Source organism: Macaca mulatta, chromosome 9, assembly GCF_049350105.2.
Source record: "Macaca mulatta isolate MMU2019108-1 chromosome 9, T2T-MMU8v2.0, whole genome shotgun sequence".
NCBI lineage: Eukaryota > Metazoa > Chordata > Mammalia > Primates > Cercopithecidae > Macaca > Macaca mulatta.
The window spans coordinates 109927337-109950277 of NC_133414.1; the positions used below are offsets into that span (position 1 = coordinate 109927337).

Here is a 22941-nt window from a genome sequence, read left to right on the forward strand (position 1 = left end):
CTGTCAACAGTAGTTCCTTAGAGGACAAGTCACCGTGGGAGGGGTTGGTGTCATCTGTGGCGTTAACCAGCCCATGTTCTTTTCCTTCCTTCCAGGATGCGCCTGTTGCTACGGAGACACAACAGCAACCCCTGGCAGGTTCCTGGCCCCTGTGGCTGGGATTCTGGCCTCAGAGAAGGCTGGCCCTGGGGACAGGGAGGCAGGGAGGCAGGGAGGGGCTCGGTTTGCCTTCTGGGCTGGAAGTCTGGGTGGAGGTATCAGCCTGGAATCTGTTGGAAGAACTTTGCTGGCTCCCTGCAAAAATGAAGCGCTCATCTTCCTGTCTCCATGGGGCTCTTGGAGTCTGGAGCGGAGTTCCTGCTTGGGCTGAGGTTCAGTGGCACTGGTCTGGGTGTGATGCCCAGACCCTGGGAGGGGGCCATAGCAGCCAGAGTGACACATAATCAAACTCCTGGCCCTCAGAATGGCACCTTCCCAGAGTAGGGTTGGCAACCACGTAGATGCTTGAAGAGGCCTGGTGGTTGGTTTACCATTCTGCCTCAGCGAAGGCTGGCCGAGCCTGCCTGGCGAGGGTACTCTCGACATGAGCGAGCACTGCCACCTCTTCTTGTAGACTTGAACGTGACCGTGGGGAGGACTGTTTCAGATCACTGGGCCTCCAGGGGCTCCATTTTCCCCTTCCTAATCCTGCTCTTGATCCTGGGCAGCATGAGTGACTGTGGCTTTTGCTTAAACCAATTCACCATCCCAAATGAAGAAGGGAGTGGTAGTTGAGAGTGCCAGCAGACAGCCAGACTCCTGGGATCCAATCCTGCCTTCGTCTGTCCGGGCTGTGTGACTCTGCACAAACCATTTAGCTTATCTGTAAACCTGGGATAATTACAGCACCTTCCTCTTGAGATTATTGTGAGGGTTAGACGAGTTGATTATTGTAAAGACTTTAGATTCAACCCAGACACGTTGAGCCCACTAAATGTAAGCTATTATTGTCATTTTAAGGCGTACGTGCCTGTGAAGAGGGAGTTCCTGAGCAGAATAAAAATGGTATTATTCTTATTATTTGGTTTCTCTTGAAAAATGGGGAGTTGTGGCAGCACTGGCCCACCTTCCTGCTGGAGTGAGTTGCGGCTGCCTGGTGCAGGCAGGTGGGGCACCAGCTCCTCCATTTGCATAATCCCTTCCGGGTCCATTTCATTACTTGACTGCCCCTAAAGGCATCTGCTATTTTTGTTACAAATTAAAGTGTAGCATAAGCCAACAAAGATGTCAGGAGCCCGGGTGGGGCTAAGGGACAAGGAAATGACAGACTTATCTGCACAGGAGGGGACGGAACGGTTTGGGCTCCCACGGGTCTCAGAGAAAGGGATTAGAAGAAAGAGGGGAACGGGAATGCTGAGCCTGGGTAGCTTGGGGGTGGCTTTGCACCCACAAATCTGTGCCTGGTATAGCACAGACCAGTAGATGCATTGAATTTGAGGCACTTGCTCAAAAAGCCTGTACTGCTAGCTCAATGAGGAGGCTCTGTTTTTTTTTTTTTTTTGGCGGTGGGGAGTAGGTAACGTTGAGTGGGTTCACTATCCACCTGTCCTCTGTATCTTTCAGCCTTGTATCTCTTGCAACACAAGCATCTTGGGGGCAGGGGATTTGTCCACCTCATTAGAGGGTCCCTATCACATTCCTCATGGGAGGAACCTAGTGCTTGTCATACAGGATATTATCAATAAATGCTTGCTGAATGAATATGTAAATGAATGAATGCAGAGAGCTTGCTTTCTGGTATAGCAACCTGAGAATTCAGTTCGACTTTTTAGAAAGCCCTTTGGTGTCCCACTTCTATCCCATGCACTTGGCTCCTCTATCTGGCTGGAGGGAAGGCAGTGTAGGGGTGGCAACCACATTACCTTCACTTACCATTACATACCTAGAGCCTAGCTCAGTACCTGGCACATAATAGGTGCTTGACGAATATTACTTTCACTTACCATCATACGCCTAGAGCCTAGCTCAGTACTAGGCACATAGTAGGGGCTCAACAAATATTACTTTCACTTACCATTGTGTGCCTAGAGCCTAGCCAAATATTTGGCACATTGTAGGTGCTCAATCCGTATTTGTTGAACTCATGAATGAATCAAATGGAAGCCTTATCCTGGAGTCTGAGTGCTGTAGTGGTGCTCTTATCAGTTGTGGGAACTTAGAACTCCTCTTTGCAACTCACTGGACCCCACTCACCCAACACGGTCACATGACGCAGACATACCCTGTTATATAAAACTCAACGTAAAGGCATTCATGGTTATCATTTATAAGGCATCATCTGAAGTCTGCTGTCACCCTGAACCCCCAGTGTCCTTGGCAGGCTGTCTCTGTAGTTGTCTTGTCCCTTATTTCTTGTGTTGTTGTGTATGGACAGTCATGGGCACTGTTATCTTGTCATTTACCACTGCATTTGGAAACATTCCTCTGTGGGTTTTGGGTTTTACTTATCTCGCTATCTTAGATACACTTTGTTCATTTTTTAAAAGGCAGCAGCTTCCAGAAGGACTAGGGAATAGTCTGAACAGTGACAGAGCTGCCTCTTACCCCTCTGACAAGATGGTGTAGTGGGAAAGGGCTCCAGCCCTGGCCTGGGGAGCAGTGGGCTCCATGACCTTGGGCACAGTGACCTTGAATACTTCAGCTCTCTGAGCCTCATCTCTGGAGCCCTTTCAGATCTTTAATTCTATGTCAATACACAGGAATGGGCTTTCTAGAAGTGGAATGATTTTTAAGTTGGTGTCTGCTTTTCAGGGAAATTGTAGCTGTTTTCATTTAAAAACTTTTCATTTACGCTCCTGTTCTGAGTGTAAAAACAGCACTAGCTATAAGGAATTCATATTTTGTGATTTATTAGGAGTATTACTATGATATCAGAAAATGGCAGGGTTTTTTTTTGTTTGTTTGTTAAATATGTTTTTTAAAGGGTTCCTGCATTCTTAAGTGTAATTTTATTATATCCTGGGATGACTTTTTTTCCCCATGAAGAATAGATCTATGTTTTATAACAAGCCTTCACTACCGAGGCTGGTTGTGAGCATATTCTATGGTGTTACATCATTCCCAAAGGGTGTTCTGGCTACAGGAGTGTTATATTTTCCAAGCAGAATGCAGAGACCAAGCAGCAAGGTTCTTTCTAGAAATCAGAGTAAACTGAGATGAGCCATGCCTATGTCCAGCCAGACATTAAGGAGTCTTAGAAAGGAAAGGCCCTTAGGGATATACCAGCCCAACTCTTTTGTCATCTACATTAGGGAAACTGAGGCCCAGCATGGAGAAGTGACTTCCTGCAGGTAAAAGGCCCAGAGTACATACTCCATTTCTGCCCCTTACTCATCACACATCCTTCACTTGGCCCAAACCCTGGTCCCCCAAATGTGAACAGTGTTGTACACAACCAGCCACTGCTGGTGCCTGAGGGTGATACCTGCTTTGTGTTATGATCTGCTTTCAAAGCATCCCATGGTGGAAGGGCTGCTCCTAATTCAGCATTCCAATCAGTTCTACTTGCCACAGACCCTTTTTATCACCAGCTTGGCACTAATATCTAGTAGAGAGTTTATTGGCATAATATCTTCATAAAAGAGGCTGGAAGGCTTAGCAAGTTCAAATGATAACATTTTTATCAAGAGTCCCAAAGGACCACCCTTTTCCTTCCCATCACCACCACCAACACCAATAAGGCTTTCTCTAGCACAGGAAGTCAGGGGCAAAAAGCAGAAACAGCACAGGCCAAATCAGCAGGCACATGGTACATTATCAGATCAACCAGCAAGCAACCACCTGGGAGCCATCTTTGTTAAGGGCAAAATAAGGAGCTCACAAGACACTGGAGGATACAAGACTATCTTGATTCTTCTGAAGGAGTGAGGGAGGCTGGATGGGGTAATGGGGAGACTTTCCTTTCTGTTTTCTCAGAAAACATGCAAAGGAAGTCTTCACAAACAACTAAGGTTGCATCAGTATCCCAACCTTCCCTTTTCAAAGATGGCCACCCCTGTTGTCCATTCAGAGGGAGCACGCAGCAGAATCTACTGGGCGTGGGGAGAGAGAGACAGGCAGCAGGAGAGAGATTTAGTTTTCCACAAAGGCTGTTAGTTTTGTTTTGTTTTTTCCTTTATTGACGGGATTTAAAGTGCATATAACTGAAGGCAAAGTCCAAGGCCTAGAGAAAGATATGAGGCCCGAGAGAGAGGCTCAGAGATTCTAAAGGCGGCGGAAGAATACCCACCTAAAAAGGCCACTTGAGCTGCAAAAAGGATGGGACAGGGAGATAGAAAATGGGAAAAAGAGAAAGGGGGTGGGGATGGGGTGGGGGTGGAGGAAGGAGTTTGGGAAGAAGAAATTACCAGTTTAGAAATTCAGCCAAAGATGAGTAGTAGGAGTTAGTTTATATCCCAGCTATGAAAATATGGGCTGACTTCAAGGTAGGAACAGTTGTTTTAGGAAAGGTAAGAAGAATGAGAGCCTCAGGCCAGGACACAGCATCCCCTGGCCCTTCAGGTGATGGTAGAAGTGATGGGGCTTCTCCAAGCCTCTGTCATGGTCTTCCCTGGAGACCCAGTGTGGGTCAAAGGAGACTCTATCCAGCCAGGAGAAGGAAGGGGTGGGGACCTTGATCTGGGGCCTACCCAGAGCTCCCCAATGGAAGGCAACTTCCCTTTGCTACTGGACTATGGCTGGGGCCCCACTCACCCACACAGGCTGTGCCATCCTCGTTGGGCTCATAGCCCCGACTGCACCTCTTGTTGGTCCGGCACCTGTAGCTTCCATAGGTGTTGACACATACGGGCTTGTCTCGAGGGCACACGAATGGGAACTGGATGCATTCATTGGTGTCTGCAAGGCGAGGGGAACCACTCACCATGAAGGTGTGGGGCAGCAAGTCCCAGCCCAGGCTCTGCCTGCCCATACACTGCCTGGCTTTGGGAAAGTGTCTTCCTCGCAGAGCTCCAGTTTCCCTGCTTCAATTCCCTTGGCTGGCTCCTCCTGTACTTGGTCTCTACATGCTGGGGGGCACTCAGGCTTGGTCCTGGGTCCTCTCTTCTATCTACCACAATCGTTCTAGGTGATCTCTTCATGCATGGATGATTCCAAAAGTTCTATCTCCAGTCACAGCCTCTCCCTGTAGCTCCAGACTCACGAATACAATAACCCATGACCTACTTGACAGCTCCGCTTGGATGTCTAAGATGCACCTCGTGCTTAATATGTCCAAAATAGAACTCCAGATTCTACCCTGCCCTTAAACCTCTCTTGCCCTCTGTTCTGTCTTCTCTAGCTCAATCAATGCCCCCATCATCTATCAGCTGCTCAAGGAGAAATCAGAGTGACCCCGATTCCTCCGTCTTTCTTGCCCCCTGTGCGATTTCACAGCAGAGCCTGTCCACTTTTCCCCACAGTCCACCAGTCCACCTCTCTCTGTCACCTCTTTCTCATTCCTCTGCCACCACCCAATTTCCTGCCATCGTGACCTCTTGCCTGGATTTCTGCTGCTGCCTCCTCACAGAATACCTGTCTTCCCCTCTTCCCTTCAATTCACTCTGCAATTCAGCAGCTGAAGTGAGCCTTTAAAAACATGAATCACATCATATCACTCTCCAGTTTAGCTTCTAAGGCCCCTAAGAGCAAAATTCAGACTCCCTACAGGGGCCTCATGGACTCTCCATCATCTCCAGGCCATACTGGCCTCCCTCCTTCTCCTTCGACACACGAAGCCTTTGTCTTGCCTCCCGCTTTTCACTCCTGCCTTTCCCTCAGCTCTTTCTGGGCCTGGATCCTTCTCATCCTTCAGGTCTCAGTTCAAAGTCTTTCTCCTGAGGCCCTCCCTGACCACTCTGTCTGGAATAGTCTCCAGGGAGCACCTTGCTCAGAGGGTTCCGAAATCATCTTGTCCAGCTGTGTGGTCTATCTCCCTTTACTAGAATGGATGCCCCTCTTGTGGAGGCTGGGGGTGGGGGTGGCACTTGGCCTACATCCCCAGCTCCCAGCATGACACTGCTGTGTATGAGGCACATAACTGCCTGTTGGGTGATGAAAAGGAAGAGGAGGCTGATCTCAAAGGGTCCTTCCAGCAGGCAGAGAAGACTCCGGAATTTCTATGCACCTGCACTGTGTGTTTGGAGTGGGGCCAGGTGGGGATGTGGAGAGCATAGGGGAGTCATTTCCTCCTCCAGCCACCCTTGGCACCACTGCTCCTCCGCCTCCCAATCTGTGCTCCTTTGTCCAGACAGTGCCCCCACCAGAACCCTGTCTTCCCTCTCTGTGACTGCCAAACTCCTCCTCATCCCTCAGGGCCCAGGCTTGGACCTCACTTTCTCTAGGGCACCTTCTAGGACCCTCCCTATGCTGGTTTAGGGCCCTTGCTTTGTAGTCTCCAAGCCCCTGCCCTCCCCCATCTGGGCCCTGATCACACTGTGTGGCTGTCAGCTGTTTACTTGTGTGGCTCTCCATTGGCTTTTAGCTCCTAAAAGTGGTATCTGTCTTGTTTACTCCTGTATCTCAGTAGCAAAGGGCTAATGAGCGGCTGCAGAGTAGACTTGGGAAGAATGCTGGATGAGGGTTCAAGGAAGGAGGGATCCTTGGCCTGATCCCTCATTGCTGGTCACTGGGATGGAAAGTGTTGGGGGTGAAGGTCTCCTGGACACTGAACTTCTAGGCTGCCCCTTCCCATTCCAGGCCTTTGGGGACTTTCAGAAGGTTCTTGGACCCTCAAGGAGCTGCCATCCTGGTAGTGCTGCAGCTACCTGCCTGCCCGAGTACTGCACCAGGCTGCAGTCTCCCTTCCACAATGTGACCATACTCCATACACTATTTTGCCCCAATGCCTTGGCAATGCCCACCCTTGGCTGCCAGTCCCCTTGCTTGCTGCTCCACATGGACTTGCTGGCCATGGCATGTGGCTATTCCCCCTGTGCCAGAGTGGTGGTGTGTCTCCTTCCCATGTGCACTTTCTTGGTACTCATGGCAGGGAAACACTGCCAGTTCCCAGAACTGTAGTGATTCAGCCTGTGGGTCATTAATATCACTCCCACCCTGGTGAGTCATGTGGTGGTTGTCTTGGCATCTGGAGTCCCAGGACAAACAACACCCTCCCCTGTCCTCCTTTCTACCCCTTGCTTGCACCCTGGACCTTGCCATGAGTCAGGCGGGCATTCCCCAGGGAGATTCCGGCCTCTGCCCCATGTCCTGGTGACTGAAGGCAACTCACCCATGCAATGGCCATTTTCCTGCTGGGAGAATCCTTGGCCGCACTGCAAGGTGGGCAGAAGCAGAGACATGAGTGAGTTGAGAAGGTCCCATCCCAGGTTCCCTCCTAGTCACGGCCACAGAGCAGCTGTCATCCTAACCACAGCGTGAGGCATGCTCTGGGCCTGGGGGGAGCCCCCTCCCTTGTAAGACCCTTCCTCTGCACTGAGAACAGAAGCCTGGCAGGGAGGACATGAATGGATACAGTTCAGACTCTTGCTCATTTCCCTGTGCAGGGGATCCACGTGCCCGCGATGGGATGCCTAACAGAACCCGTCCCTCCTGTAGCATAGCCTTGAGGCTGAAGTTGGGTCTGTCAGGGCAAAGAGTAACGAGGGCTGGGAGATGCTTTTTGAAGTGTCTGATCACTGCCCACACGCACTTCTCCAAGAACTTCCCCCTCACATGGGTGGGTGCCTGCAGCCGTGCTTCCATCCTGTCTCTCTGGCCAGGGCTGATGGGCGGACATCCTAGCAGGAGGGAAGACTCAAGGCTTTGCAGCAAGAATTTGAACAAATGGACTCAAAGACTTGAGAGTTCGGAGCTGGTCCTGCCAGGCTGTGGAGGCTCTACCATGCCCATATGGGGGTCTCAGAGACAGCAGCCTGGGGTGGGGCAGGGGACTCAAAATGTAACACACATGACACAAAATGTCAATCGACCATACTGATGAATGAGGTGGGTGGATGGGGATTGTTGGGGAAGAGGGGCCCCTCTCCTCCCAAAGCCAGTGCACTGACAAAGGTCCTTGAGCTCCTATGGCTGAGGCCATAAAGTTGCCAGTTTCCACTCATCCTGAGCTTCCCTGAGTTTTGTGAGCGATCCTCCTTATAAGTCCCCTTTATTTGTGTGAGTTTCGGTGGGTTACTGTTACTCGCCACCAAGTGAACCCCATCAGAGTTGGAATGACACTGCTGACATGGGTCCAGAGCTGCTCCTCAAAGAGACCCCAGAAGTCCTGCTGCAGGCTCTCAGCACCATCCTAGGGCAACAGGAGGTCTCGTCAGAGACTCGGAAAGAACCAGGAGGGCAGCAGGAGACCTGGGGTCATTTTTTAACTCTGCTCACAACTGACTGTGCAGCCTAGGTAGGCCTTGGTGGGTTTCCTCTCTTAACTTCGGTTTTCTTCCTCTGTAAAACTGGTGCAAAAATGCTTGCCCTGCCAATACAGCAGGGATTCTTTGAGGAGCAGAAAAGATGTGGGCGTGATAGTGTTGTGCAAACTACAAATGGAGGGATCAGTATGAGGCCTTCGCTTTGCCAAGAAGATTTCCATCACTCTAGAGGCTGAGTTTGCAGATTCCTGGGAACCCAGCTTCAGCCCATGGGGTTGTGGGTGGTGCCCGCTTTTCTGGCTATGAGGCCCAGATGCCTTTGCCCACCTCCAGTGGGGCTGGGTTCTGAAGTGTGTCCTCATCCCGGGGGTAGGGGATCTCCAGCACCGAGTTCATCTCCCCGCTGGCCACGTTCCGGCTCACCATCTTGCCATCTGGCCACGTCACCTCCACACTGCTGGCTTCATCCTTCCCTGAGGGATGGAAGGAGAGAACATCAGCAGCAGAGGAGAGCAGGAGGCTCTCAGAGAAAGCATCAGCATCAACGAATTCATCCATTGAATAAAAGCATGAATTGAGCACTGTTCTAAGTGCTACGGAAATGGTGAACGAGACAGATTTGAGGTCCCTCCTCTCTGGAACAATGCTGTCCAATAGACCTGTCTGTCTGCAAGGACAGAAATGTTCTGCATCTGTGCCGTCCAGTACAGTAGCCACTGGTCACATGTGGCTGTTGAGCACTTGAAGTGGGACTTGTTTGACTGAGGAGGTGAATTTTCAATTTTATTTAACTCTAATTAATTTAAATTTAATAGCCACACATGGCTGGTGGCTGTCATGTTGGATAGTGCAGCTCTCGAACTCACATTCTAGCGGAGAGGCCAAGCATCAGGAGGCTGTACTGGAGGACACAGTAAGGCCTGTGATAAGCAGGTTGTCTTTGGAGTCTGGGTTCAAATCTTGGCTCTACCCCTTACCTGGTATGTTGGAAAGAGCATGGCGGGAAGTGGGTGGGAGACCTGGGGACAAATCCCAGCTTTGCAGCTAACTGGCTTTGTCATCCCAGGAATGCTTCTTGTGTTTCTATTTATTGAGCTCTGCTAAGGGCCAGGCTCTCTCTTGTCACTGGGGATGCCCCTGTTCTGATGGAGTTCCTGCTCCAGTTGGGGAGACAAGCAAACAGGTGAACAAATAAATCATGTCAGATATTGACAAAAGTAGGGCAAGTAGGTAAGGAGGAGCTGGGGGCTGCCAGGGCCTTGTCTAGTCAGGCAGTCAGGGACAGCCTCTTAGGGAGGGGGCATTTGCACTGAGCTCCACATAAAAACTTGGAAAAAGAGCTGGGCATGGTGGCTCATGCCTGGAATCCCAGCTACTCAGGAGGATGAGGCAGAAGGATCGCCTGAGCCCAGGACTTCAAGGCCAGCCTGGGCAACATCGTGAAACCCTGCTTCTGAAAAAAACAAAAAACAACAAAAACAAAAACAAACAAACAACAACTTAAAAAAGATGGAGTGATAAACAGCTGGCAGTTGGCGGACAGGGGAGAAAGACCATTCTACAAATCTAAGATGCTTACAGAAGATGATGGGAAGCTCAGAGATATTCACAGTGACTCCATTTGCACACACCCCTAAAGCAACATGCTACATCATTGATGGAAAGCAGGCTGGAAAGATTTGTCAGATGTTTAGGCACCATCAAAGCCAGCCCCAGCTCCCCGCATAAGGAAGCAGGCCCGCCACTGTGGCAAGGTCAGGCTAATGGTGATGGATGGGGGTGGGGAGGAGGTGGGGCTGGGCCTCACATTCCGGGAGAGGCTGCTCTCAGGTCAGCCCCTGGGAAGGAGAGCTGTGCCCAGCACAGACAGGGGGAGCGCACAGCCCACTCTATCACCATCAGGGTTGAGCAGATGTGGGGACACGGGGTCCTGCAGGGGGCCTTGAAATCAACACACTCCCCCAAACACCATTCCTGGGCTAAATAATATATCACCCACATATATGCACTATTATTTTTCCTAACATATGTAGATAGTGTTAGAAAACAAATTAAACTTAAAATTGCTGTTGAATGTATATTCACTTTTGGTCATTGCTATCCACCAGTGAATTTTACAATGATAGCTACTATAGGGTGGACGGTAGTTGGCAAAATATCTTGATGTATAAAGGGGGTTCCCATATTTTAGAAAAGGGTGTTTGGAGGCCACATGCAGACCTGGAGGAGAATCTCTGTGTAGACTTCCGGTAGAGACCACTGTGGGGCATGGAGGCAGGGAGCCAGGTGCTGGGGGGAGGGCCCATGATGAGGGGGTTCCAGAGGGAGTTACGTCTTGCGAGCCACAACCCCCAGCTTCTAGATCCTTCCCATGTTTGGTCTCCTTTTGCTCTCCCACCCTGGCCTCCAGGGGAGTCTCACTGGAACGTCCCAGCCTTGCTGCTGCCGTGCTGTGAGTCTGTGAGGGCCAGGGCCAGAGCTGTGCTCTGAAGAGTCCATGGAGAAGCAGCCCCTGCCCTCATGGGCACGGCAGGCAGCAGCAACAGAGACGCTCGGAGACAGAGGCTCGTCCTCACACCCTGAGTTCCTCTCCCACACAGCTCAGTTTCTCTTCCCACAGGGAAATCCTCTCCTTCTGGGTCCAGCCCCACTGTTCTGGGTTTTGCTTTATCAAGCAAGAAATTATTTCTCATCAGTCCCTCAATCTACAAGAATCCCTTCTGCAGAAGAGGGGTGAAAATGGGACTGGGGGGTGCCGACTACAGATTTTCTTTTCTTTCTTTCTTTCTTTTTTTTTTTTTTTGAGATGGTGTCTCACTCTGTCACCCAGGCTGGAGTGCAGTGGTGGGATCTCAGCTCACTGCCACCTTCCCCTCCCAGGCTTAAGTGATTCTCCTGCCTCAGCCTCCTGAGTAGCTGGGATTACAGGCATGTACCACACCGCGCCTGGCTAATTTTTGTATTTTTAGTACAGACGGGGTTTCGCCATGTTGGCCAGGCTGGTCTCAAACTCCTGACCTCAAGTGATCCACCCACCTCAGCTTCTTATAGTGTTGGGATTACAGGTGTGACCCATCACACCCGGCCAGACTTTTTTTTTTTTTTTTTCTAATTTGAAGTAGAATCTTGAGGCGCGAGAGATTTGGCATTTTCAGGGTGTGCAGTTCCCAAATTAAGTGGCATATATAAAAGGTAAATATTTGCCATTAAAAGAAGGAGACAAAGAACAGCAAACGTTTCTTACCTAAGACTGCAGAACAGCTACATGAATATGTTTTCCAGCCTGACTGAAGGGCCACAAAGGACTCAAAAGAGTCGCGGAATATTCATAGACAGTCACAGATCTGCCTGTGGTACTTGCGGCACTTAGTTTTTTTGTTTGTTTGTTTTCTGTTTTTATTTTGAGATGGAGTTTTGCTCTTGTTGCCCAGGCTGGAGTGCAGTGGCGGGATCTCGGTTCACCACAACCTCCACCTCCCAGGTTCAAGCAATTCTCCTGCCTCAGCCTTCCCAAGTAGCTGGGATTACAGGTGTGCGCCACCATGCCTGGCTAATTTTGTATTTTTAGTAGAGACAGGGTTTCTCCATGTTGGTCAGTCTGGTCTTGAACTCCCGACCTCAGGTGATCCACCCGCCTCAGCCTCCCAAAGTGCTGGGATTACAGGTGTGAGCCACCACGCCCAAGGGGAGTTAGTTTTGAGTTCTGCTTCAGCAGCTTCCTCCAGACAGCTGCTGGTGCAGGGGGCCTGGGGCTATGAGATAAGCAGGCCTCAGAAAGCACAACCAGCAGGACTCCCTCCTCTGCCGCTGTTTTTTGCTAACTTGGGCATCCTCTCTGGGCCTCAGTTTCTTCATCTATAAGATGGGGGTGCTGGCCGACAGCCTTACCACTCCTAGGAAGCAGAGCCTTTCTACCCTTGGAGCAGGAGTCCTGCCCCGCCGTTAATCATTCACCTCAGCGTCCCTGGCACCATCAGCTCTTGGACATGGGGTCTCCCTACAGTTTCCAAAGGGCTTTCTGGTGTTGGTAACAACAGTGAACACTGACAACATGCCCCAAGCTGTACCAACTGCTTTATGATGCTAATGCATTGAAACTTCACATCTCCACAAGGAAGGTGCCGGTGTTATCATTTCTGTCTCAGAGACGAGAAGGCAGAGCCATGCAGAGGTGCAGTGAATCGCCCAGTTGCCCAGCAGAGGTCGGACAGATCCCAGAGCCGGCATCTACTGTGCCCCTGTTACACCGCCCACCCTATCCCACGCCCAGCAGCCACCCTATACCAAGCTTTGTGCAGGGATTTGGGATTCAACAGAGAATGAGACAGACCCAGGCCCCGTTCTCATGATTCCCATGGGAGCAACGAATACAAGTGATTATATTATAAGCTGGGAAAGTGCCACAACAGCACTGCTACCATGCGGTGAGAGAGGTGGGTCATTTCATTTGGGCATTGCAGGAGGAGTAAGAGTTTGTGAAGCGAAGAAGCAAGGAAGGAGCATTCCAGGGAAAGGATACAGTGAGGGCAAAGGTACAGCGGCATGAAAGGGTAAGTTGTAGCTGAAGATCAGGAAGAAGTTCAGAGTGGGAAAGAGTGTCAGAATGTGTATCAGGTGGGAATGTGTATCAGAGGAGGCCGGGGAGGGGCTTCAGAGCCTTCACACTTACGCGGTGGGTATTTTATCCCCATTCTCCAGATGTCAACATTGAGGCTTGACAAGGTGAAGTGACTTGCAAGTGTCTGAGCTAGGACTGGAAACCAGTCTCCTGTCCTTAGGCGCAGCTCATCCCTCTGCCCAGGCAATCTGCATAACATCTTAAGTCTTCCTGGGGCTGCATGGCCGAGGGGGACTGGCTCCCAGACACCGCACACCAGCAGCCTCGAAGCCGGTCAGTCCTGCCAGGCCTGTGTGTAGGGGAGGGCTGAGCAGAGGAGCGCCCCCCATTAACCAGCAGAGACAAGAGGTCAGGAGCAGCAGTGAGTCACCTCTGGCAGCTTTTAAAGGACAGAGGCCAAGGAGGCAGAGAGAATTGCACTTTTCAGAAGAATTACAAACAAAACAGATGGTGGGAATACAGTTGGTAGAATATTTTTGCACTTTAATAAAGCAATTTTTATGAGGGCCACTGAATTTCCCTTCCGTAAATGAGCATCAGCCGGTGCGGAGAGGCAGCTCTGAGTCACCTGCAAGCAATTAGCTGAAAGGACGGTGGCATGTGTAGGTGGGGCTGGGGCATGGGCAATGCCGGTTGTGGGGGAGGGGGAAGAGGGGAGGGAGAATGGTGGGGGTAGCTGCCTGAGCCGGTGACTCCCAGTGGAGCTGGCAGAGGCAAATAGATGATTGGTGTTGTTTTTATTTTCTGGGTTTGGGAGTGAGCTGCCTCGGCCCGCTACCAGTTGGGAAGTGGAGGGTGGGCATGTGGGGCTCAGGGGTGGGTTCCGAGCAACCAGGTTGGTGGTGGGGGAGCCCTCGACAAGGGCTATAAGCAGAAACACTTATTTTCAGCAGGAGGTGAGGAACAGCAGGGAAAGGCCAGGGTGGAGAGGGACTGCGGAACTTGGTGGGGGGCTCCACTGAGCAAGGCAGGGTCCACTGAGAAGGGACCCCACAGCAAGATGTCGCTATGAGAGCTCTGCACAACACAGTGGGCCCTCTGGGAGCCCCCCATGCGGACACTCATTGCCTGTGGACGGAGGTGGGGAGTACAGGTGAGGGCCTGCGTCCTCGGGGTGTGCTCCAGTGAGAGCAGACACGATGTGCATGGGGCAAGGCTGAGGCTGTCTGGGAGAGGCACACGTGTGCACACTCACATACACGTTCGTGTACCCACACATGCGCACCGCACCTTGCTGCAAAATCAGGAGGAGGCAGTGCAGGACTCACGGAGGCAGGAAGGGGGCAGGGGCCCTGGGGGCAGGTGAGTTGAAGTCTTGTGAGTGCCGGCAGGGGAGCTTCCCACTGGCCCCTCTCCTCTACTCCTCAGTCATAGGGGACCTCAAGGCAGGCCTTTCTCAGATTCATGTTGTAGACATCCCCACTTCTCACCCCAACTGCTCAGAACTGGAAACAATCTAACTGTCCATCTAGAGGGGACTAGGTAAATAGGTGGTGAGGGTGAGTGCTGCCTCACAGTGAAATACTTCACAGCCCTGAAAGGAAACAGGAGATATGCACAGACCTGGCATGCTGTCCAGGATGTGTATACACACACATGCACACACACACTCACACGTGTATATAACAGGCTTTCACTCTGTTACCCAAGCTGGAGTACAGTGTTGTGATCATAGCTCACTGCAGCCTCAAACTCCTGGCCTTGAGCGATCTTCCTGCCTCATCCTCCTGAGTAGCTGGGACTATAGGCTTGCACCACCACACTGGGCTAATTTTTGTAGAGAGGGGGTCTCAACATGTTGCCTAGGCTGGTCTTGAACTCCTAGCCTCAAGCAATCCTCCCTCCTTGGCTTCCCAAAGCACTAGGATTACAGGTATGAGCTGCTGCACCCGGCCTTGGACATATGGTTAAGAGGGGAAAAAAGCAACTTACAGAAACAAGTGGAAAGCATCATTCTTTTGATTTTAAAAATTGCCAAGAAATACGTGTCTGTGTGTTCCTGTGTATATGACATGTAATAAAAGCATATCACAAGCATGACCTGTCCAACCCGGACCACTGTGCTGGAAAACTGCTCCTTGTCCCTTCCCCTCTGCACTCCTAATTCATTCCTCTGTTCTGCATTTTCTTTTCTTTTCTTTTTTTTTTTTTTTGAGATGGAGTTTCGCTCTTGTTGCCTAGGCTGGAGTGCAATGGCACAATCTTGGCTCACCGCAACCTCTGCCTCCTGGGTTCAAGCGATTCTCCTGCCTCAGCCTCCCGAGTAGCTGGGATTACAGGCATGCACCACCATGCCCAGCTAATTTTGTATTTCTAGTAGAGACGGAGTTTCTCCATGTTGGTCAGGCTGGTCTCGAACTCCAGACCTCAGGTGATCTGCCCGCCTTGGCCTCCCAAAGTGCTGGGATTACAGGCGAGAGCCACTGCACTCGACCCATTATATCTTCTAACATTTTATTTATTTACCTATTTACTATGTGTATTATGTATATAAGTTCCTTCTACTGGAACATAGGATGGCTTGTGGCAAGGATCTTCAGTTTTGTGTTTGGCACACAGTAGGTGCTCAGTAAATATGTAGTCACTAAATGAATCAAATGATATTGAGGGAAGGTGAAGGAAGAAACATTTACTTTTTCCTTAATATTCCAAACAGGGGTGAAACGATGAGTAATTTTTCTTCTTTTAAAAATAATTTTCTTATTTTCCTATAATCAATATGCATTGTTCTTACAATGAGAAAAAAAGTTTTCCAAAACATTCCCATTCTTTGGACTGGACCTTCCCACTTCTGGGCCTCTGGCCAAGCCAGTCCAACCTCTGGAATGCTCTCCTTAGGCCCTCGCCTACCCCTTCTAAGCTCCTACTGTCCTTCTAGACCTAATTCCAGTCCCACTTCCTCCGGGAAGCTGCCCAGAACAAAACTGACTTCCCTCGCCTGCGTCCTCTCATGGCCACGGGGCCAGTGTGGCGGTGTGTCCAGATCTGCCTCTCATGAGAGTCCTGTGTCCATCTGCCTTCCGCCCACTGCCAGCCTGGAGGGCAGGGGGCATTTCTTATCTGCCTCTTTCCCCATGTCTCTGCCTCTCCTGGTCTTCCACAGGCCCATCTCTGTCTTTCTGTCTCCCCCTGTTCTCTCTCTTCCCAGTCCTTCCCTCCATCTGGCCTTCTCCACTGGCGCCCTCGCTCCTGCTCCGTTGCCAGCTCCCCCATCAGTCAGGAAGAGCAGTGCTGAGCTCCACTCATAAGAGATCCAGAGGGGCCTGGGAGCTGCAGGGATGGAACTGCCCGCCTCTCACTGTGTCCCTGGCGGCTGGGTTGGCCATCTGCTGAGGCGCCTCGTGACCCAAGGGGCCTGTCCCTAGAGCAGCCTGCCTTCCAGTGCCGCTGGGAATGGATCCTGTCAATAGAGAGAGGAGTCTGCCGGGAGGCCCCTTAGAGCATTTTGAGCCAGAGGTCAGACGAAGAACAAATCCCAGGGCTTTGCAAAATAGCAAGGACTGGCACTAGGCGGAGGTCCCAATGAGATGCAGTGTGCATAATACTGAGTGTGGGGAGCAGGTGCCCAGAAGGGACTATTGAGCCCCCTTCTCCCCATCATATGACCTGGCCAGTTAAGAAAGCAATCTATTCTCCTGGCAGGGCAGATTCTGGCCAGAGAAGGGACCAAGTGAGGTCCCTAATACACCACTTAAAATAGCAGAGGCAGCCCCTGAGATGTGGGGAAGGAGAATTTCAGCCCCCATCCTGCCCTTGCCATTGATTTACAAGGTAAGCCTCAATGTCCTTACTGGCACAATGGAGTGGGGGAGTTTTCCAACCAGAAGCCTGGATAAACAGCCACCTATGATACCATGGCGGTCACCTTGCCGCTTGTCTGGCTGCACAAAGCAGCTACTAGAGGTGTTAAGTCACAGTCAGGAACTCAGTCCAAATCTAGCTCTCCTTACTCTGTGGAGGTGTGGTTTGGGGCAAGTTACTTGACCTCAGTCTCAGTTTTCTGACCTGTAAAATGTGGGTTATGATACCTGATTCTTCAAGTTGTGAAAATCAAATGAAGTGACAGGCAAACCACTCAGCCCAGTGCCTGGCACATACTAATTGCTTGATAAGTGTCGGCTGCTGCTACTTTGTGAGACAGGACTATGTATTTAAAAGGTGTCTTGTGCCTTTAGGGCCAGCTTAGTACATAGCTGCCTTAGGAGTGATAAACACTCCAACCTCAGGCTGACTTATCCAGGGTGAAATAGCCCAAGAAAACGATCATATAACCAGGACCTGGGTCCCCTAAATATTTATTGCTTCTTTTTCAGACTACACATAAATATTATGTGTTCCCTATAAAAACTGGAGCACACACACACAACAAAACATATGGAAGGAAATAAAAACCACACGCTCAAGGAAGCCTGGGTTTGAATCCCAGTGCTGCCATATAGTATCATGTGACCTCGGCAGGTTTCTTAATTGTTCTGATCTTCAGTTTTCCCATGTGTAACATGGGGATAATATTGCTCATCTCACAAGGTAGTCATGAGGATTAAATGAAGTAATAAGAGTGAAGTGCTTGGCACTGTGTCTGGAATAAGTGAGAGTTACTATATTAATCCAGCCACTCAGACAGAATCACTGTTCTCACTTTTTGCATTTCCTTTCAGGTTTTTTCTGCACATATGATGTGTGTATAATATTAACATTTGTATTCAGTAATTTGAGACCATAGTGCCTATTCCTTTTATATTAAAATGGTACATCTCATGAGGTGCGAACACCTGGGGAAGGCGTCTGATTTTGAACCTAGGAATGTTTGACTCCAGCACTTTCTGAACCATTGCGTTTCAGTGAAGACACTCTGGGCTCCTCTACTCCTACTGGTGTTTCTCAATGTTTTTTCCATCATTGTAATCCCCTCACCCTGCCAGAAGACTCTTTAGACTTTTTCCCCAATTCCCCCCATACATTTATTTTAAAATGTTGTATTTTAAAATAATTATAGATTCACAGGAAGTTGCCAAGATAGTACAAAAAGCGCCTCTGTGCCCTTCACCCAGTTTCACCCAATGGTTGCAGGTTCCCTACCCAGGGATCCACCAGAGGCTCCACAAAGATCCCCTCGGGCTGCCCTTGATGATAGTCACACCCACTCCTCTCCCTTCCGTCATCTCTAAGTCCTGCCAACCACCAATCTGTTTTCCGCTGTATAATTTCGTCATTCTGAGAATGTTATGTAAACAAAAATCTACCATACTGACCTTTGGAGATGAGCCTTTTCTCCCCTTTTCTCACTCACCACAGTGCCCCGGTGATCTACTCAGTTTTTGCACGTATCACATAGCTGAGTAATATTCTATGGAAGGGCTGTATCACAGTTGCTTGAACTATTAACACCTAGGTTGTTTCTAGTTCCGGGTTATTAATATAAAGATGCTATGAACAGATGTAAAGATGTTTGTGTGGATATAAGTTTTTATTAGTCCGAAATAAGTGGCTTGGGATATGATAGCTGGGTCATAGAGTAGCAGTTGTTTGCTTAGGTTTGTTTTGTTTTCTTAAAATAAACTGCCAAAAGATTTTCCAGAGTAACTGTACATTTTACATTTTCACTAGGGATGTAGGAGAGATCCAGTTTCTCTGATTTCTAGAAGCTACCTGGATCCTTGCCAGCATTTGGTATTGTTGCTATTTTTAATTTTTGTTCAAATAGGTATGTAGTGATAGTTCCATTAATGCCACTGATATACTGTATATCAGTTTATGTGCTATATGCTTGTTGATGCTTTTTTACTTTTTGAGACAGAGTCTCACTCACTCCAGCCTAGGCTGGAGTACAGTGGTGCAATCACAGCTCACTGCAGCCTCTACCTCCCTGGGCTCAGGTGATCCTCCCACCTCAGTCTCCCAGGTAGCTGGAACTACAGGCATGCGCCACCACGCCTGGTTATTATTATTATTTTTTGTACTTTTGGTAGAGATGAGGTTTCGCCATGTTGCCTAGGCTGGTCTCGAACTCCTGAGCTCAAGAGATCCACCTGCCTCAGCCTCCCAAAGCGTTAGGATTATAGGCATGAGCCACTGCACCTGGCCCCTGATGCTTTTACATATTTAAAAAAAAAAAAGATAGGATTTTGTCATCCCCCTTCTCCTGCCAAGAACCCACTCTCTCCTCTTTGGGGTGACTTCACTCCCATTGAGAATGCATGGTTTCCCAAGCCTGTTCAAGACTGAACCAGCTCCCAAGAGGCTAGGGAAACAGCTGGCTTGGACACATTTGGTGCAGCCCAGCATTTGAACAAGGCTACAGCCTTGAACAAATGGAAGATTAAACACTCTGACCCCAAGGTGAACTAATTCCACGGAGGCACTGGGGTGGGGACTCCTGCAAGTGAGATGCATGAAAATCTAACCAGCGTTTCCCACTCGCCTCCTCTTGAGCTCAGGCTCATCTCAGAGCAGGGTTTGTCCCCAGTAGCTGGTGTCCACCATGGCTGTCACAGTAGAGCGGTGCCCAAGGATGCTCGGGCTGTGAGTCCCTGAATCAGTCAGCATCCCGCTGTCCTGACAACAGATCACCATCCCCCACCGGACCCCTACTCACCCAGGCCAAAGTGTGCCACAGGCTCCATCTCGCACAGGTAGCCTGAGCCACCGTCGATGATCCTCAGGTGGGCCCCGCTCTTCTTGGTGTAGAGCACGACCTTAGCCCCCCTGGCAAAGGCCCCAAACCGGGTGCGTGGCACCACTCGCAGCCAGTTGTTGTTGAAGCCCTGCAGGGAGAGTGAGAGGTAGACACCCGGTGGGTGTCAGCGTGGTGGGTGGGAAGAGCAGGGAGCCAGGGAGGATGGGAGGGGGAGAGGGAGAAGAAGGAGGAAGAGAAGAAAGTGGGCAGAGGAAAAAGAGAGGAAGAGGAAGCCAGGCGAGAAAAACAAATGAGGCAAAGACAGATTGGCTAAATGAAAGAGAGGCACTGTAGATAGAGGAGACAAAAGCCGAGGGACTCAGGGCACAGTGTTTGGCAGAGAAACGACAGTGGAAGGCAGAGAGGCAAGGGCTTCTCCCAAGGCAGCCCTTCCTGAGCTTCCTGGTGCTGCTGGAATTTACCTCCCTCCTCCAGGGCCCAGGGCTTCCATTACCCACCATGCTGGCCAAGCCAGCACCCCAGTGCCTTGCCCTCACCAACCTAAGGTACCCAAGAGCACACAGGGCTGGGATCTGTGGCTCCTGAGGTCTGAGCGCACCTGATTGCCCCGGAAGACGGACAGCGGCTGAGCCATGGACTCTCCATGGGACAAGATGAGGTCCAGCATCCCGTCTCCGTCGAAGTCGGTCACCACACCCCCTACAAACAATGCAGATTTCACCTCTGGCCGCCATCCAGGAGACCCACAGAGGAGAGATGTTCCTAACCAAGTGCAGTATCCACAGACCTGGGTGCGGGGTCAGAGAAAGCGCAGCACCGGGGCAGGAAGGCTGGGGCTCGGCACCCATCTCCTATCCTTCCTAACAGCCGACTCATGATAGGACTCATGGGACAGACATTTCCTTCCTTCCCCCGGTCTTTGCATGGAGACAGTGCATGCAAATTACTCAGACCACATAGGCTTCTTTCTGGTCTTTCTATTATGGTTTGAATAATACATGCCTGTTATATTTGCATAGATTTTTCTGTCAATTTATCAAGTGTTTGCATATACACAGGCTCCTTTTGGTTGTCATTACAACCCAAAGAGGTGAAGAGGACAGATATAATTATCCCCATTTTATGAATGTGGAGAACACCCAAAAGGTAAAACCACTTTTCCAAGACCACAAAGTGAGGCAATGTCAGAGCTGGGTTCTGGGACTCCTGGCCCAGGGCTCTGCCTGACAAGCTGAGTGCAAAGAGGGGAGGGGTCAGATGGCAAGATCCTCTGCCTGAGAGCAGAAGGGGCTCACTCCTCTCCTTTCCGTCCCCACCTGGCAAGGTATGGCCAGAGAAGCTCCTGCCCACAGACCCATAGACTCTCATTCCCCCGCCCCCATCAGCCTGGGATTGGGGGAGTGGACCATCCTCCCCTCTGTTTCCTGCCTACCTGTCCCCAGGGTTCCCCCATCTCCACTCTCTCCCTTGCTCTTGAGTCTCAGCCCTCAGTGTGGCAGGGACAGGAGGGACTCTGCCGTGGGACTGGCTGCCCCATCCCTCCCGCCCTCGTCCCAGGGTATGAACAGTGCTAAGGGGGCATTGCAGGCCAGATACCCCAGGTGCCCCTCACCTGTGCCCCTGCCCTCAGGCTCCAAGGCGTCCCCAGGATTGAGTTCCTCGATGAGGGGGTCTCCGTGCTCCCTACGGATGACGCTGCAGGAGAGGAGACAGGCTTGCTCTGGTGGGGTCTCAGAGGCCCCTGGACCTGAAGACCCACCTGCTCCGCTCTGTCCCCTGAACATCCCCATGTCCCAATGTGCATGGGCTGCCACCTGGCTGCCCACGGAGTCACTCTCTGCTCCCAGACCCTGCCTACACTCTGCCTGTTCCTTGCCTGGGTTTTAATTTATGTTGGTAAATATTGATTTTTCCTTCTCTAATGGATGAATTATAGGCAGACTAGGGAAGGGCAGTTGATGGATGGAGAAGGGGCAGGGACAGAACTTCCTTCAACCGACCTTCCTTGTCCTTCAAGTGGCCCCTGGGTTTCCTAGTTCTGGATGCTACCCAGGGTTTAACCCCACTCAGTGCCACCTCCTCCATGCCCTCCTGGACCATCCTGCTGGAAGCAATCTCTTCTTTCTTCATGGGCTTTATCACTTTCTGCCTGTGTTACAGCTCTCTATGAATGCATCTGATCTCCCCTGGGAGAATGTGAGCTCTTTGCAGGCTGGGACCTTGCATTATTCATCTTTGCATCTCTTGCAGCATCTAACACAGTGCTCAGCTCTCAGAAAGTTCCAAGCACGTGTCTGCAGGATATAAAGATGAATTCCAGAGGCAAAGAGAGGAAAGGGGTCCCTTTGGGTTGCAGTGGTTCTGTCTGTTTGGAACTCTGAATTTTGGCATTGTTTCAGAAACGTCTGCTAGGGACGTCCTGCTCTTTCTCTACACTTAGCTGATGATGGCCATGAGCTTTCCTCTAGAATTGTTCTCACTTGGCGTATTCTCACAGCCTTGGGTGCTCTGCCCTAGATGTGTGGGGCAATGATGGGAGGGTAGGGCGTAAGGAAGAATTGGCATCGCACTTCCTACCACATTGTTGCCTGTGAGAAACACCAGAGGGCTGTGATACAGTCATAGCTTCAGGAGGGGGTTGGGGTCCCCTGAGCTGGAGCCTTTGGTGGCTGGGTGGCAGAGAGAGCTGGCAGATGCCCCATGAGGTGGGCTTGTGTGTTGGTGTGCATGGGTGTGATGCCCACAGTCTCTTTGACCATTTGTGTCCTGCAGCCTCTGCCACAGCTGTGCAGAGACACTTCTTGGTTCAGGTGACAATGCAGTTAAGGAGTCCTAAGGATAACACCCAGCAATTCCACTGCATTTCTGTGTTCTTTGAACACATTCTTAGGCAGCAACTATTGTGTATGGGGCCCTGCATGAAGTATGGTGCACAGTAGAAAGGATGGAGCTCAGAGTCCGTGTTAACAGGAACCACCATTCAGAGGGCTGAAGGCCCAGGGAGAGTGGGATGTGGGGAGTGCAGAGCTGGGAAAGCTCACCCAGATTCGGGCAATTAGGGAAGGTTCCCTAGAGGAGGGGTCAGCTAAGCTGAGACCACCATGGCGAGTGAACACATGTCGCTCAAATGAAGAGGGAGAATTGGGGGCTAGAGGGAGTCGGCAGCCTGAGGGTGAGGCTTGGCACAGCCCAGAACTGAAGGAAGCTTGCTGTGCCTGCTGCTTAGATGTAAACAGGGAAGTAGAAAGTGACGAGGCTGGAGACGGAGCCGGGCTATGTGGGTTGTGTCAAAGAGTTTGGACTTCATCCAAAGGCAATGGGGAGCTTCTAGAGGATCTACGGTGGGA

The 22941-nt window shown here is 50.7% G+C and overlaps 1 protein-coding gene across 7 annotated transcripts in view; it reads right to left on the reverse strand.

The window, feature by feature from the left end:
• The window catches only part of CRTAC1 (cartilage acidic protein 1), a 166268-nt gene that overhangs the window by 10391 nt on the left and 132936 nt on the right, over positions 1 to 22941 (reverse strand). For 2 of the 7 annotated variants that reach the window (XM_015147885.3, XM_077947069.1), the window contains 7 exons: positions 21207 to 21289; positions 20193 to 20293; positions 19553 to 19721; positions 8667 to 8812; positions 7247 to 7289; positions 4732 to 4875; positions 4135 to 4285 (listed from right to left, as the gene is read on the reverse strand). In XM_015147885.3, coding sequence (XP_015003371.2) covers positions 4167 to 4285; positions 4732 to 4875; positions 7247 to 7289; positions 8667 to 8812; positions 19553 to 19721; positions 20193 to 20293; positions 21207 to 21289 — 805 coding nt within the window. In that variant the 3' untranslated portion in view covers positions 4135 to 4166. Of the gene's footprint in view, positions 1 to 4134; positions 4286 to 4731; positions 4896 to 7246; positions 7290 to 8631; positions 8813 to 19552; positions 19722 to 20192; positions 20294 to 21206; positions 21290 to 22941 lie in introns of those variants that run through there. The other 5 variants (XM_015147883.3, XM_077947068.1, XR_013398206.1 and 2 more) reach the window with 4 other exon arrangements.